Source organism: Panthera onca, chromosome F2, assembly GCF_046562875.1.
Source record: "Panthera onca isolate mPanOnc1 chromosome F2, mPanOnc1 haplotype 2, whole genome shotgun sequence".
NCBI classification, from domain to species: domain Eukaryota; kingdom Metazoa; phylum Chordata; class Mammalia; order Carnivora; family Felidae; genus Panthera; species Panthera onca.
In genome coordinates this window covers 15,804,409-15,822,355 of record NC_138356.1, presented here as the reverse complement: position 1 = coordinate 15,822,355, position 17,947 = coordinate 15,804,409, and the positions used below count along the sequence as shown (strand labels likewise).

At 39.3% G+C, this 17,947-nt stretch overlaps 1 protein-coding gene across 2 annotated transcripts in view; it reads left to right on the top strand.

Annotated features, from left to right (window-relative positions):
• Positions 1–1,841: 1,841 nt before the first annotated feature.
• CYP7B1 (cytochrome P450 family 7 subfamily B member 1) overlaps positions 1,842–17,947 on the top strand; it is a 175,618-nt gene continuing 159,512 nt past the window's right edge. For both annotated transcript variants that reach the window (XR_009603468.3, XM_060610626.3), the window contains exon 1: positions 1,842–2,081. Coding sequence is in view for 1 of the 2 variants with exons in the window: in XM_060610626.3 (XP_060466609.3) it covers positions 1,969–2,081 (113 nt within the window). In the remaining variant the exon portion in view is untranslated. The remainder of the gene's footprint in view (positions 2,082–17,947) is intronic.

Genomic DNA, 17,947 nt, shown 5'->3' with positions numbered 1-17,947 from the left:
CGTTTATAGAAATGCACAGCATGGATACTGCCCTGTAAACTGGCTCTGTTGGCCAGGCAGGGATGGAAGCCAATTTGTTTTCCCTTAGAGGAGACAGAGTAGCTATTGGCTCACTGTATCCTATTGGATTTCCTAGAAATTTGAATTTACAATAGAAGGAAGGAGAGGCAGTAGTAAGACCCTAGAATAAAAGTCAAAGCTGAAGATATTCAAAAGCATTGGAGTTCTAATACTAGCCCAGCCATTTACAGCTTCAAGGTCAAGGACAACAACACAGTAGTAATTCAGTAACAGAGCACCAAGAGCCAGGCACCTGCAAAGTACTTACAGCTATGTTATCTCAACTCTGGGTGGGGGATCAGCAGGTGGGGCTAGAGAGGGTGCAGACAAGGTTGTCTGAGAGATGGTTACCCACCTTCTATAGCAGGAAAGACAGACTTAGAAAGAACTTAGATATGGTAGAAAACGTAATGAGGTGGAAAATTGAGATAGTGTTGAAAGTATGGAGGACCAAGAGGTTAATTACAAAAGTAAGAGTTAGGGATAATTTCTAGAAGGAAGTAGGATTTGAGCTGGGCCTTGAAAGGTAGGTAGAATTTTAGCATCTAGGGGAGAGAGGAAAACTTCAGGCAGAGCAAATATCATAGACAAAGGTGTTAAAGGTCTGACTGTGAGGGAAGCAGTGGCTCCAGACTTAGTTATACGGAACTGTACCAGCTGTCCTAGTAATACAATGGAGACAAACCCAGAAGGGCATCTCCCTGGAGGTCCAAGATTTATGACTTTATCAGAAAGGCAATCAGTAAGAGTTCTGAAAAAGCAGGATAGGTCTGTGTAGTAGGGAGGTGCCATGGTTGGGGGAAGGGCTGGAAAGGTCAAAGGTCAGAGGCCTGGCGATCAGTTCCTAAGCTGTTGTAGTAGTCCAAAGAACTGTGGAAATAAAAATCTTGCATAACGTAAAGAACACCGTGGTCTTGCACTAGTTAGGCTAATAGTTACTAAAATGGTTAACAGTTACTTAACTGAGCAGGGAGGGTAAATTACTTAACCTGAGTTTCGTTATATGTTCTCCAAAATACCGCTAAAAATTACATCTCAAGTTTGGTGTGGAGAGTAAATAAATACATGTGAAGTCCCTGGTGAATGGACCTCACTCAGGGAAAGACGTTTAAAAAACTTCTCCCTTATCTTTTGTTAAGACCACCTGTGGGGCTTGTACCGCTTCTATTTCGGCCCTCAGCGTTGTTCTGCAATAGACTAGTCTCTTCTCTCTTCCTGGATCGTGTGCCTCAACGGCCCTGGTCTCTCGGACAAGCCTTCGCACACAGTAGGCTCTCAACAAAAGCGTGTAAGCAAACAGGATGTGCAGGGCCAAAGAGGCTGCAAGGACCAGGTCGGAGGCGGCGCGCACCACGGGTATCTGTCGCTCGCCAGGTTCTCTGGGTCGTGCCTAAGAGATCAGCGGTGCCGCTGAGCAGCCGGCACAGTCCCAGCCCTTTTCAGGGGCACGCAGGGTCCCTCTGCTTGAGAGGCGCGGGCTACGGAATGAGGAACCCAAGCGACTCACTTCCAGAACTGAACAGAAATCTCCCTCCTCCAGGCCTTCAGAGGTTCCTCGCCAGGAAATCCTAACCCCTTCCCCCTCTTCTCTGGCCCTCCTTCCGGCCCCTAGGAACCCGGGCGCCGTTTTCCAGAAGCCACCGGGCCGGAGGCGGTCGCGGAGCTGGGCGGTACGCGTGGGTGGGGGCTGGGCCGGGGGAGGGGAGTGCAGGAACTTTGAAACTCAGCCTCGGGGGCCCGCGGTGACATTCCTGGCAGCGCCGCGAGCAGGCCAGCCTCTGGCGGCCGGACCGAGGGAGAGCCGCGCAGAGACGCCGCGGGAGGCAGCAGTGTCGCCGTCCCGAGAGAGACCCCTGGCTGGCCGCTGCGGCGCGCGGGAACCAGACGGCGGAAGACTTGTCCTCGGGCATGGGCCTCTTCTCGCTGGAGCCCTTGCTGCCGCAGCTACTCAGCTTCCAGGGCCTGGCCCTCGCCGCGGCCCTGCTGCTCGGGGTCTTGTGCCTGAGCGCCAGGCGCATCAGGTAAGCGCCCCCGCGACCTCACCGCGCGGCCGGGCAGCCAGGGCCACGCATGCGCTCTGGGCCCCGCGGACCGCGCGCGACCCGGACTGTGGAGAGTGCCCCGCGATTTCAAGTGCGGAGAGTCACAAGTTGTTGCGGGCGGCGGCGCCTTGGGGTATTGTGTGTACTGACAAAGGCTTCTTCTGCCTCTTCCCCATACATACGCATACGTATTAAAGCGTTGGGACTGAATTCGATTTGCTGCTCCTGTATAGGTTGTAATAAGCCCTGGATTTGCATTATTCATTATGCATCACGCATGGCTTCCAAACAGACACATTTTGGTGCCGACTTACAATGAGTTGATGCTTTATGACCTAGAATTCGTAGAGCATTTCGGGAGGGGAATTTTCTTACATTTCATTAAGTTAAAAGTGAAATGTTTCAGGAGAATGTCAGTGTCTAGTATGAAGAATAACTCTGGGTGCTTCTCTGTGCCTCAGTTTACTACCCTGTACCTCATGCGGAAAAACGCAGTAATAACACCTCATGGGAGTTTGCTGAATACGAAATAAGTTTACAGTGTGTATTTTGTGAATTTACTGTATTATTTTTATTAGAAAAAAACCAATAACACAACACCTAGAAGTGTGTCACTTCTTTATCTGTTTTGAAATGTGAAAGTAGAAACAGATTCAAAATAAAAGCATTCACTCGAAATCACTCTATTTTCTCTTTGTGATTAGATCTCACATACACACGTGTGATATATGTATATATATATATATATATATATACATACCTACACACGTGTGAGATCTAATAGATATTAGATCTCTATTAGATCTCTATTATATATCTATATATACAGATATCTATTATGTATCTACCGATCTATCTATATAGATAGATGGATGGATTGATATACCTACACATAGATATGTTTATAGGTATGTGTGTGTGTGTGTGTGTGTGTGTGTGTGTGTGAGAGAGAGAGATATAGGTTGTTTCTCAGTAGTTTTGGGAAAATGGCACCATTGTACCACATTCAAATGCCTGTGGACATTTCTAGAATGCACATGGGTGAATACTCTAGAAGGGAACTTTCGCTTTTTTCCCCAGGCAGGTTTTCAGTGATCATCCTGGAATGTGTCATGCCCTCTCCCAGGCTGCCTTTTCCAATGGCTGTGCTTTAGAGCCCCAAATGAGGACTTAGGATGCTTTAATTTCAGTGTTATGTGATTCTGTGTAGATTCAGTGTCAGTCAATGCCACATTTGAAATAAAACTGAGAAATTCAAGATATGATTTGGATGGTGCTAGGAAACAGTTTATTTCCAGAAAGTCATTAATATGATATAAATTTTTGTCCAACAATTATATATATATATGTGTGTGTGTGTGTGTGTGTGTGTGTTTAAAAATCACCATCTTTTACTAATAATAGACTTGAACATAGATATGGGCTTCCTAAATTATTACCAAGACAACATATAAAAACAGAGTGTGTGTAGCAAGGCAGACATGAAAGCAAACATGTCTCTATTATTCTTTCTCTACCTCCTATTCCCTGCAAAAATGATGAAGGTTAGTCTGACCAAAACAATAAAAAATAAATATAAAATGGTTAAATTCTTCTAAGTGAAATACAGAGTGGCACTAAATTATGTATGTGTTAAAGGGGACACTTAGAATGGAAACATTTATAATAATGAATATGGGAAAGTGTTCACAGAAAATATGGTAGGGAAGAGGCAGTAACACAGATTTTTAAATGTTGCAGTTCTGGACAGCAGAAGTCTGAAACAGGCCTTACTGGCCTCAATCAAGGTGTTGGCAGGGCTGCGTTCCTTTTGATGGAACCAGGGGAGAATCCATTTCCTTGTTTCTTCCACTTTCTGAAGGTCACTAGAATTCAGATTTCTTTTTCATACTCTGATACTCCTACCTCTAGCTTATAAGGATCCTAGTGATTGTGTTGAACTCACCCAAATAATCCAGGATAATCTTCCCATCTCAAAGTCCTTAACTTAGTCACATCTGTAAAGTCCTTTTTGTAATGTAAGGTAACACATTCACACATTTGGGAAACATCTTCCTACCACAGTACTCCCTCTGACCTCCAAAGATTTCTGTCCATCTTACATGCAAAATATATTCACTCATCCCAACATTCACAAAAATCTCAACCTAGTAGAATACCAACACAAAGTCCAAGATCTCATATAAATCTCATTGAGCTCAAAAGTCCCAAATCTCACCATTTAAATCATCTAAATCAAGTGTAGGAATCTGGGTATGATTGATCCTGGGACAAAAATTCCCAAGAACATCATGGGACTTCCATGCATGTCACAGGGATTGACTCCATCAATAAGAGGCTCCTCCACAGATTTTTCCTGGATCATTCCCTTTACATTCCAGGCTTCTTTTGACAGGGCTGAGGGGAACATTAGTCACATGCCTAATCTTTTCAGTGTTCACTAATACTTTGATCATGAATGTGTATGACTGAACTGTCAAAAGTTCAAAATAGCCAACGTGAAACCAATGAATCACTGAAGTAGTAATTAGTAAGAAATTATTGTGCATATACCAAAAAGATAGTTCGCAAACCAGGAGTGCTCAAACCAGAACATGGGATGAGTTTCAGTGGTATATTTTTATAAAGCAGCTTATATTAAGGTGAGAAATCAGTGACTGTTTATTCCTCACAGTGATGGGCTACATTATTACAATTTTCAGTGGTTACCTCATATAAACCTTGAGAAACAGTTCAAGTTTTTTTTTTTTTTTTTTTTTTTTGGCATTTCCAAAGTTACAGGTAAGAAATGATCCAGATCAAGTTAACCTTGCAAAATAAGCTAAATTAAGCTTTACCTGAATGACTAAACTGGTTCTGTCTGCTGAGGGAACCTTCAAGGCTGTCTCCATCTATCCTTGAATTTAACAGAATACTCCAACCTTTTGATTTTCCCAGGCACTAGCAAAATTTGTTCAGCCACATCTTTGGCTTTCTTTCCAGAGCACTCTTTCTTGACAGTGAATCTCCTAGTTTTACAGCCTGAATAGGCTGAGAACTTCCCAAAGTATCAGTTCCTGGTTCCTCTAGGCCCAAGGATTCTTCCCTTCATATCTTTCCTCTCACATTTTGCTATAAGCAGCAAGTCAAACTGGGCTACTCCTTCAACACTTTGCTTAGAAATCTCCTTGGGTAAATACCCATGTTCATCCTGTACAAATTCAGCTTTCCACATTATGGCAGGACACAACGTAGCTGAGCTTTCTGTAACTGTGGGATAAAGATCTCTTTTGTCCAGTTTCCAGTGGCATACTTCTCATTTAATCTGAGCCCTCACCAGCAGTACCTTTAATGTTAATATTTTTACTTATCGTCTCTTTAGGATGGTGTAAATATTCTTTAAGATGATATGTATGTTCTCTCCTGTAGCCCTCACTTTCTTCTGAGTCCTCAGTAGGGGTGTTGTTAACATCTGTATTTCTACTAACCATATGTCCAAGGCAATCTGGATTTTTTTTCAATCATCTTCCTCAGAATTCATCAGCCATTGCCCAGTCAAGTCATGTCTACATTTTTACGTATTTGTCACAGCAGCATTACACTTCCAGGGACCAGAATTGTGCTAGTTTCCTACTAATGCTTTAACGAATTATTACAGATTCACTGGTGTTAAACAACAGACACTTATTCTTTTACATTTCTAGAGGTCACAGTCTTACTGGTCTAGTATTAAGGTTTTGACAGAGCCGAGACCCTTCTGAAGGTGTTAATAGGTTCTGAGAACATCACTGAACTTGCACTATATGAGGAAAGTCATCAACTAGAAAAACACCTGAAAAATTGAGCCCAGAGAAGGTTGCTTCACCAAGTGACATTTTCCAGACTGCCTCAGAGAGAATCCCGTTCCTCAGCAGGAGATTCAAAGGGTCCATGAACTCCGTGACCATTGACTTTGACTAACCTGAATCATCTTCCTTAACTAGAAAGTGGAAATAACAGTTGCCACACAAGGTAGATGTGAGAAGCAAAGTGGTGAGAAGTGATTTCTTTTTGATTTTTTTTTTATAAATTTTTTTTAACGTTTATTTATTTTTGAGACAGAGAGAGACAGAGCATGAGCGGGGGAGGGGCAGAGAGAGAGGGAGACACAGAATGGGAAGCAGGCTCCAGCCTCCGAGCCATCAGCCCAGAGCCCGACGCGGGGCTCGAACTCACAGACCGCGAGATCGTGACCTGAGCTGAAGTCGGCCGCTTAACCAACTGAGCCACCCAGGCGCCCCTCTTTTTGATTTTTAAGATGTCAAGGTTATGTAGATAATGAGTTATTTTGAAATGTTGATGTGTTAGCCAAAGCATAAGAGACTCTTAAAAACTGGGAACAAACTGAGGGCTGATGGGGGGTGGGAGGGAGGGGAGGGTGGGTGATGGGTATTGAGGAGGGCATCTTTTGGGATGAGCACTGGGTGTTGTATGGAAACCAATTTGACAATAGATTTCATATATTGAAAAAAAAAAAAAGAAATGTTGATGTGTTGACATCACTGTATCACATAAGTCCATTATTTCCTCTTTCTAATTGATTAATTACTCCCAAACAAGACCCATGGTGCTCTAGATCCCTCACATTGTTACCACTGCCTAGACAATGAGAAGAGCTAGGTTATTATAGTAGATTTGTTTCTCGTTTCTTCTTCTTTATAGGAAAAGGATGTGGGTAGCTGAAAGCAAAGTAATTTTCTTCTCAAGAGTATGCCGAATTTAACAGGCTGATTTTTATGTTTTACATAGGAGGTGCTAGAGAGATCTCCAGGCACATTTCTGGCAACAAGTAATCAGTTACTCCATGGTACTGCACTTTCCCTTATTAAACTGCAGAGTTTGAATTAGTCTTGTTACCATTTGAGACAGATTTCAGGCATGCTTTGCTGTTTTATTTTGTAACTTAAAAAAAGAAGATCTCAAAGGTAGAGAATATTCCTATTGTGTAATTAGAGGAACATTTGAGCTCTGAAAACACTTTGCTGTTTATTTGTGTACCCTTCAAAGTGACCATTTGATGGGTTGTGGGAAGTTCAGAATTGTTCATTGGGTCACGATTAAGGGTGATTCAATGCTGTAATCATATTTGCTGATTATCTGTTTGCAGAAGAGAAATAATTTCAGAAGTTACACAAGATCCACATGAATCTTATCTCTATAAGAAAAAAAAATCTTGGAGTGCTTACCTTAGAAATGTAGGGCCATTTATATATGTAAAGTCACTCGTGGCTTAGTGTTTCCCAACAATGGGACCTTCTTATAGAAGGCAATGTAGTGTAAGGCAAAGAGCATGGCTGTGAAGCCAGATGGACCTAGATCCAACATCCAGCTCCACCCCACTATGATGCTGAGTTTTGAGAAGAAGGTAAGGGAAGATAGAAATGAACAATGTTGAGGCCCTACTTTATCCACACTTCGTGCTGAGATGTTTTGCGTATATTATCTCATTTAATCTTCACTGTGGTTCATGAGATAACTGTTTTTAAGCTATTTTTCAGAAGAAGAGATTAACACAATAAGTAATTAGCTCATTTGCCTAAGTTTGCAGATTTACTCAGAAGTGGAACTGGGTTTTTGATTCCAGGTCCATAGCTATGGTAGACAGAATAAAACCCCCTTAACCCCAAAGTTGTTCTCACCTCAATTCTCAGAACCTATGAATATGTTAGGTTACTTGGCAAAAAGAAGATTAAGGTTGCAGATGGAATGAAGGTTGTTAATCTGCTAAGCTTAGAATGAGGGATTATCCTGTACTATTTGCATGGGCCAAATGTAACCACAAGTAAACCCTGGAAGAAGGAGGTAGGAGAGGAAGTCTACCAACCATTGGTGGCTTTGGAGATGGATTAAGGAGTCCAAATGACATAGAATGCGGGCAGCTTATTGAAGCTGGGAAGACAAGGAAATAGATTCCCCTCTAGAACCTCCAGCAAAGAACCTAGTCCTGCTAACATCTTGATTTTAGCCCAACGAGACCCGCTTTGGACTTCTGGGCCACAGAGCTGTAAGATAATACATTTGTGTTGTATAGGCTACAAATGAGTGGTAATTAGTTATAGCAGCTGTAGAAAACTAACACAGTACCTGTATCTTCCATACCTTTACCTTAACTACACTGCCTTTTGTAAGAAGTTTCAAAGAGTGGGAAAGACTGGGCCTTGGGTGACTTTCCTTGTTGCCTATGAGAAGCAGGACAGAAAGTAGGCATTTCTAAGTACTCAGTGGCTTCATGACTATACTAATGCGTGACAATTTGAGAATTTTTGGTCCTACACTTCACAGATCATCGTAGGCTAGTCATCAGTCTCTCTTCCTTACCTATCAGTATACAAGTAAGTTTTGAATGTTTGTTATGTATCTTGCATCTCTGAATGTTTAAAATCATTTTGAAAATAAGTCATAGACTTGTAGGCATTTAGACCCAGATGTGAACTGGTCAGATTGCTTATTTCTCAGACTTGGTGCATCCCTACATCCTGCTGCCCACAGCCCGGAGGATAAAGCAGGAGAGGACTCAGAGGATTTGAGGGGACCTGCGGGGGTGGGATGCTCACTTCACTGACTTCCAAAAAAGGAGTAGAGCAGAGAGAACCATCAGCTGTAGAGCAAAGATAACAGCCTCTTGTAGGAGAATATTTCTGTATTTTATCCAAAGTAAAATCCCACTGAAACTACTTCAGGTTACTCTTCTGTGAAAGGCAAAGGACAAAATTATAGAAAGCTACTTTGCTGAATAAGAGAAGGTGACATCTATTATATTGTGCATTTTTATAGCCAGAGTGCTCATTTTTATGGCTTTGGCATTTTTTTCGACACAGAAGTATTTGGGATAGGATCTTTTTTTTTTTTTTTTTTTTTTTGTCCATAGGAAAGTGGAAAGGATTAATTAAGTCTATAATTGCTTAACGCAGAAATTAATAGACATTTTAATAAAAGCGCAACCATAACACGATTTAAATCCATTGTCATTTCTCCTCATAACTTTATCCTAAATAGTTGATAATAATGAAGAAGAAACTGTAGGTGCTTTACTGACTAGTTTCTCAGTGAATATTTGTCATAAGAAATGAAGGGTGAATGAATGAATGAACAGTTTGGTGCATTAATTATCTATTTCTAATCTGAATATTTTAGAGTTGTAGATATTGATATAAAAATATACAAACTTCATACAAAAATTATACATCAAATGTCATACATGTCAAGTTTTCTGCTGCTTTAATTAAAAAGGGAAGATATCATAAGCAAGTGTTTACCTATCATGAATATTTATAAATGGAGAACATATTGGTGCAATGGTTATTCTTTAGTGTAAACCTAACTGAAAACATAGCAATTGGAGTGCAGTCAATTCCTAAAATTCCTGCTTTTGCAAATTCAGAATTTAAACATAGGTACTGTTAAGTTTCAGTTCTAGGTACTGGATTTTGTAACTGTGCTTATGATTCCCCTCCCTGGCGTAGGTGGACAGTGTGTTTTGTTTAACAGATCAGAGCTCCTTTGAGATAGGGCTGAGCCTGGTTTCATTAATAACATAGAATCACACACATTTTGGTCCTTAGTACACTTAAATAACGGTAGGATCATTACTCATAAACTATTTTTTTTAACGTTTATTTATTTTTGAGACAGAGAGAGACAGAGCATGAACGGGGGAGGGTCAGAGAGAGGGAGACACAGAATCTGAAACAGGCTCCAGGCTCTGAGCTGTCAGCACAGAGCCCGACGCGGGGCTTGAACTCACGGACCGCGAGATCATGACCTGAGCTGAAGTCGGCGGCTTAACCAACTGAGCCACCCAGGCTCCCCACTCATAAACTATTAACGACACCATAGTTTCTGTCTGAAAATCAGAATCGTCCTGGTGAAAGCATTGTCTGTCTGAAAGTCAAAATCATCCTGGTGAAAGCATTGCTTTGTATTATCTATACCTTGGAACTCTGAACGTCCAAACTGCTTTATCTCAGGAAGACAAATGGCTTGTAGCTCAGTCATGTCTAGTGAGGATTTAGTGTCATGATACTGTATTTTGCTGCTTTGGTCCTTTTCAGGCACGATGTGAGGGGATTACCTTCTATGGATGATGGACAATTACCACTTTAGGGGTAGCTACTCCAGTATTGTTGACTCTTATCTATTTTTGTGTATTGAATATATAGTACTATGAAGTTGGTTTTGACTTGTTGTAATAATAACAATGGACACTTTTGAGCATTTCCTATGTGTCTACTAGATAAGAGAGGCAAGTATTTTATATTCATTATTGTTTTAAATTTATTGAATCTTCCCTCACAATGACGTTTTGCATTTTATAGAGATATGAAGTCTCATTTAAATAATGTTCCCAAAGTTATACAACCAGAATGTAGTGCAGTCTAGAATTCAGACCCATGATGTTTGGCTTCAAGTCCAATCATCTAACACTATTTTAACTTTTTTTCTTCCTCTTTTAATCTTTGTCATAATTTTCTGACATATACATTTAACCTTTCCTGAAAACTTAAGTATTAAGATCTAATACAACTTTTAAGCATTGCTAGTAGAAATTTAATTAAGATAGGAACATATGCATTAGGACTTTAAAAGAAGAATGTGTTAAATCTTTAAAAAAAAAAAAGCAGATAATGATCGTCTGCTATCTCCCTCTTGCACTAGATTGTGTGAAAGTCACATTTGATGGACAGTGTTAGAAAATACATCTTTTTCCTTTTCTCATATATTTACTTTTGCATCCATTCATTTAATGACTTAGCAGAGGATTTGAGATTCACTCCATGCCCAGACCGCCCTTTGTTCAGGTACAGTAGAAAACAGGACAAACAATAAAGGACCCTGCCCCCCCCCCCTTTTTTTCCTTTGGACATGCACAAATCTGCACGTAATTAATTTGATGAGTTTGTAGATAAGTATACATCCATGAAACTGTCACCACAATCTGTCATAAACATATCCATCACATGCATCTTTTTTATTTATGATGATGATGATAAGAACACTTGACATAATATCTACCCTCTTAGCAAATTTTGAAGTATACAATACAGTATTTTAACTATAGGCATGGTGCTGTGGCAGATCTCTAGGACTTATTCATCTTGATAACTGAAACTTTGTACCCTTTGACTAATGTTTCTCTGATTCCCCCTCCCCACTAGTTTCTGTTATTCATTCTACTCTCTTCTTTGCATTTGACTATTTTAGATTCCTTAGATAAGTGGTATCATGTAGTATTTGTCCTATGTCTGGCTTATTTTACTTAGCATAATGTCTTTCAGGTTCATCCAAGTTATCACAAATGGTGGGAATTCCTACCTTTTTAAAGGCTTAATAATATTCCATCATATATATATACACCACATTTTCTTTAATCATTTATCTGTAGATGGATATTTAGGTTACTTAGGATATCTTGGCTATTGTGAATAATGCTTTAATGGACATGGGAGTGTAGATCATGATTTCAATTTCAAATTTTTTTTGTATATATACCCAGAAGGGTGATTGCTGGATTATTCAGTAGTTAAATTTTTAATTTTTTGAAGAAATGCTATACTGATTTCTGTACTGGCTACACCAATTTACATTCCCACCAATAGTGTACCAGGGTTCCATCTTCTCCACATATTTTCCAACACTTGTTATCTTTTGTTTTTTTTGATAAGCCATCCTGACTAGTGCGAGGTAATATCATTGTGATTTTTATTTGCATTTCCCTGATTAGTTTTGTTGAACACCTTTTCGTATACCTATTGTCCATGAATGTCTTCTTTAGAAAAATGTCTGTTTAGGTCCTTTGTCCATTTTTTAAATTAGTTTTATTTTGTTTTGTTTTTTTATAATTGAGTTTTAGGAGTTACCTATAGATTTTGGAGATTAAAGCTTTATCAAATATATGGTTTGTAAATATTTTCTCCCATTCTGTAGGTTGCTTTTTCATTTTATTAATTGTTTCATTTGCTGTGCAGAGGCTTTTTAGTTAGATATAGTCCCACTTGTTTATTTGTGCTTTTGTTTCCTGTGCTTTTGGTGTCATGTCCAAGAAATCATTGTCAAGGAGCTTTTCCCCTTCTAGAGGAACATGCCACTTGACACAAAGAATAGTAAGCAGGCTGAGAGTTGCACCTTAATCTCTCTGAAAACTTATAAAATTTGATTCCAGACCCCTGTTTTCAAAGGGAAAACAATGTTGAAAACCCAGAATCAACGGGGAAGGATATTTCACTGTTTGGGAATCAATTAAAGACAGTTCAGTGTGTTTTCCATTTTAACAATTCTTCATAAGCGGATTGTACAAGCTGTTATACGTGTCATTGATGCAGTTACTATTGCGCTTCTAGAAGCAGCATTAAATATTGTGTGAGAAAGTGTTACAGACAGTTCAAGTATTACTTGATGTAGCAAAGCGTAGTGGTTCTTGATATGTCTCTTGAATGCTCTCAGGTCTATAGTGAACTTTCAGCCTTGCTTTGGATTTTGAATGGTCTTTTTCACATGGACAAAGAATCTCAGTACTATATGCAGAATGTGTAACTTTGCCCTTATATTTCTTTGCAGGCCTACATGCAAATTCTTTCACTATACATTCAGTGTGTGTGTGTGTGTGAATATATAAATGTATAAATATATGTGTGTATATATGTGTATATATTTCAAACTAGTTCTACCCTTTTTGCTTGTCAGTGTGTTGTGCCATATGGTATAGAGCATCATGCCAAAAGATAAAAATATTTCTAGAACATATGAAATCACCAGTCAACTGAAGAAGGGTAAAGACTTTTGACCACAGCATTTGTGACTCTGATGCATTTGTGGGTAATAGTACATAGCTTAATACCCCCATTCTAAAAACAGGACATATTTTGAAGTTAAAATGGCTCTTACTTTTTAGGGGAAGGAATCCAAAAGTAAAGGCTTCGAAAATTTTATTTTTCTAAAGGAATTGATTCAAATTAGTGTTTTCTTTCTATACTGAAATTCTCCATATTTATTTATAGAACTTTCCCCCTCTCATTTTAATCTCAAGAGTTACCATAGAGAGAGGCCTTGAAGATAGAATCCACCCTATTGCAGGTGGATAGAGTCTTTTGGCTCTGGATCACATGGCCACTACACGGTTTTTCTAACTTAATTCCATAGATGGGATGTTTTAACCAAAAAAAGAAAGGTACAGAAAATCAAATCCCACAGCATTCTCAGGGACCATGGAATAAAGTCATAAGACCAGTTTGATTCAAAGGTATTTACTGTCCAACAATAAGCAATAAGTGATCTGCAGGTGGTCTACAATATGTGTTACTGTGCTACTCGGATTTTACTCATTTTAGGCCTCATTTTACTCATTTTGGACGTGGATTCCTTTGTGCCACATTGAATGTTGTTTTCAACTACTTAACTAATAAAAACGAGAGGGAAAAAACTTAAGTAGGTGATTTATTACCCAAGGATTGAGTTGAATGCATTTTTTACTAGAGAGAGAAACTGTTACGTAAGTAAGAGTAAGTGCCATTGCCATGACCTTTCTGGGTAACAGTTCTGTGAATAGGACTCATGTTATTTGACAAAGATCCAGTCTTAACTTTTCATCTCTTCACTAATTGATTCTTCTTTTGTATTGATTCACTTATCCTAATTGTCCTGTTTTTCTTTTCTTTTCTTTTCTTTTCTTTTCTTTTCTTTTTTAACAAAATGACCCAACTTGGACTTGGTTTTTACAGGATAGATCTGTAATATGATAGTCTTATTAAAGTGTGTCTTAGCAATGCTGCTTCTCCTTTTGTGATTTATGTTTAAACTCTGCTATATTGCAATTTACTTCATAGGCAGTAGTTGCCTTACCTTGACACAAACCTAGATCTCAAAAATATTCAAGTGAAAGCCGTATTCTAGAAGCATCTATATATTTTATTTGTTCTTGTGCTTTTCCCTTCGTTCACTGGAGATCTACTCTAGAGGTTTCTTTGATTCCAAATATGAGTTAATGAAGTTTAGTAGGTACGTAAAAATGTTCTTAATTACACTGCATTGGAAGATATATTCAAATTATGCTTCACTTTATAGGCAACTATAATATTTTTAAAGGGCTAGTCTTTCTTTTTTTAGGAGCCAAAGTGACTGATTCATGTCAGTTTCCTCAATCTGCTTTAGTGGGACTAAGATAACTCACTCCCTCTTTGAAACTCTGTATTTGTACTCTTTTAAAACAGTCATGTTTGAGAAGAAATGCTGGCCAAATAGAACCAAAAACTGAAATAGTGTCTATTTTTGGACTTTAAAAATTGTTCATGTCTTAGAAAAAGGAACACATAACCAAAGAGTCTCAAGCACTGTTTATATGATAGGGTAAGAGGGTCTTTAAGTATTTTAAGATGCCTCAGATTTGTAGAACATCTCATGACCTGTGTAGCAAATTTAGAATAATGCTAGGTTATTTAATCACTTAAAATAGATCAATCTTTATTTGTCAACAGCTTTGAACAATGACAGTTTTATTACTGGAGTTATGATATGCATAGATTTATCTTCAAATCCCCCTCCTTTTTTAGAATTTATTTTCAATAAAAGGAAAATAAGGGAAGAAACATGCAGGGACATTGGATATTGTTTCTGTCTGTCACAGGTTGACTTTAGAAACATGTCTAGGGGCACCTGGGTGGCCCAATGAGTTAAGTGTCTGACTTTTGGTTTCAGCTTAGATGGTGATCTTCATGGTTCATGGGATCGAGCCCCGTGTTGGACTCCATGCTGTCAACACAGAGGATTCTATCTCTCTCTCCCTTTCTGCCCCTCCCCCCTCAAAATAAATAAACTGAAAAAAATGTCTAAACTTTTGGCTACATCTAGAGCTTCCTTTTCATAGGTCTCTAAAGCCTTGGTAAGATCAAGTAAAGAAGAATCCACAGCAGTGAGTGCTTTTATTTTCCAATTACTGTCTCCAGGCTTTCATCGGAATGCTACAATTACAATCAGATTAAGAAAATAACTTAGAATACTTATCTTTATTAAAAGAGAACAACTAGGGTCATGATATTTATGAAATCAGAAATAAGGGAAACTCCCACAGCAGAGGAAATGGCATGATAATATTTCTTCCTAACTCTCTCTGAGCCTCAGTTCTCTCATGTGTAAATAAGGAAGTCAGACTAGATAATCACTATGTAAATAATTTGATTCTACAGGGACATTGCCATTCTCAAATTAACCCCTCAGACTACACATATTTCAGTTATATAGAATGTACCTGTCCTCAAACACAGTATATATAGTATGTTTCCTGACTGTTCTGCAATACCCTTCTTTCTGCCCTTTTAGATCCAACATAAAAGCTGCAATCCCTCTGTCTTAAATCCATTAGTTTTCCCTTTTGTATGTTCTCTTCAATTCAATTCAACAAATATTTATTGGTTACCTACAGAGATGAAAGTCAAGTTGTGTCCTCAAGGAACCAAATCTATACAGCACATAAATAACCAAGCAATTCCATTATGCAGTCTAATAGATGGAGATAAATCACAGAAAAGCAAGTGTTGATGGTGGGGCTAGATTAGAGAAATTCTTAGGAGTAAGAACTACTAGACTTGGCATTGGATTACATGTGAATAGAAGGAAAGGGAAGGGAATGGTGTAAGGATGACTCTTAGGCTTCTGGTCTAAGTGACTGGAACTGAATCTTTTGATAAGATAGAGACTATTTAGGAGGATTGGGTTTGGGGCTAAGAGGATGAGTCTACTTTGTTGGATGTCTGTGCAGTGTCTATGGGATGCCTTGTTGTAGTATTATCCTTGTAGAATTATCTTTGCAGTTGTATACATAGATGTTGTTTTTCCTTCAATTCTACCTTCATAGTCTTTATTGGGAAAAGGAAAAGACTGATGCATAGGTTAGTAGAAAGAAATTTGTAGTAACTTGCCAGCTCAGGACAATTCTCCCAGATACCACATCTTCATCGGCATCTTATGTTACGTATTAATGTTATCCACCATCCTTTCACAAGATATGTCTTCTAAGCCAAAGTAATTAAAGAGTAGACATATGATCTGAGTCTTCCACTTGAATTTTTCAAACTGCAGTTGATAGGGAAGATCCCACTCATTTATGGTCCTAGAGTTGTAAAGATGTGAGTCTGGAAATGGCTAGCAGCCATTTGCCCTATCTTGAGAGAAGCAGGTCTACATTAGGAGGAAATTTAGCTAATAAACAAACAAACAAAAACATCAGAGAGGATAGCTGAATATCATCCTTCTTCATTCACTCTACAAATGTTTCTTGGGTGTCAAATATGTGCCAGGCATTGATTTAGATGCTTGGAAAATACCTGTGAACAAACACACACACACACACACACACACACACACACACACACACACACACACAATCTGCACTTGTGGAACTTGGAGACAGACAGACATTAAATAACAAACATAATAAGTAAGTAAATTATATATCGTGTGAATAAATTCTATGGAAAAAGGAGAGCAAGAGGAATCTGAAAGTGGGACTAGGTGTAATTTTAATAGGGTCATAAGGTTAGCCATCACGGAGGAGGCAAAGCAAAGAATTGAAGGGCTTGAGGAGAGAAGGAGGCTGTGAACATCAGTGGGAAGAACAGTCCAGTCATAGGGAACAACCAGTGCTAGGATGGTGCAGTGAGGCATGCCTGGTGTCTTTGGGGAATGGTGAGCTGATCAGAATTGTGAGAGGGGAGTGACAGTGCATAATGTTTTTGAAAATTAGGTCAGGGATGCCTGGGTGGCTCAGTAGGTTAAGTGTCCAACTTCGAGTCAAGTCATGACCTCACGGTTCATGAGTTCGAGACCCACACAGGGCTCTGCACTAATGGTATGGAGCCTGCTTGGGATTCTTCTCTCTCTGTCTCTGTCTCTCTCTCTGTCTCTCTCTCTCTCTCTCTCTCAAAATAAATAAGTAAACTTAAAAAAAAAAGAAAGAAAGAAAATCAAGTCAGAGGAGCAACAAATAGGATTGTGAATGGCCTTGAAGATCATTGTAAAGCTTTGGCTTTATTTCCTAGGGAAATGAGGAGCCATTAAAGAATTGGGTAGAGTGGAGTCAGGTAGTCTGATTCATAATTTACAATGATCACTCTGGCTGCAGCATAGAGAGCAGAGTAGAAGTCAGACACCAACAGGAGGTTAAGAAATGACAGTGGCCTGGGTCAGATGGGTGTTGGCAGTGGAAATGGTGAAAATAATCAGAAGCTGAATACATTTTGAATGTAGAGTTGTCAGGATTTCATGGAAGAGACAAGTTAAGTGAGACTCTAAGATTTCCTGACAACTGAAGGATGGAATTGCCCTGAGTTCATGTGGAAAACTGCAAATCAGGTGCATTTGGGAGGGAAGATCAATAGCTCAGCTTTGGACAGTTAAATGAACATGCCCGGGGAACAGTTGGATATTTGAATCTCAAGGTCAGGAGAGAGGTCTGGATTGGAGATATAAATTTGTGGGTCATTGGTATATAGATAAAGAAGTAAAGCAATGAGAAGAGATAAGGTAAGGGGGTAGTATAGGTGTGAAAGAGCAGAAGGACCAAGGGCTGAGCCTTGCTACACCCACATGCAGAATTTAGACAAAAGAGAACTGGGAAGGAGCAACCAGTGGGGTAGGAGAAAACCCTGAGAGTGTGGTGTCCAAGTGAAGAAAGCATGTCAAGGAAAAGAGATTAATGAACCATATTGAATGCTGCTGTCAGGTCAAGTGAAATGAGGACCAAGTGACTTTTGACTTCAGCGAGATAGAGACCATTGTTGATCTCAAGAGAAGCTTCTGTGGCAGAAGCTGAAAGCCTTTTTGAGGGAGCCTGGAAGAAG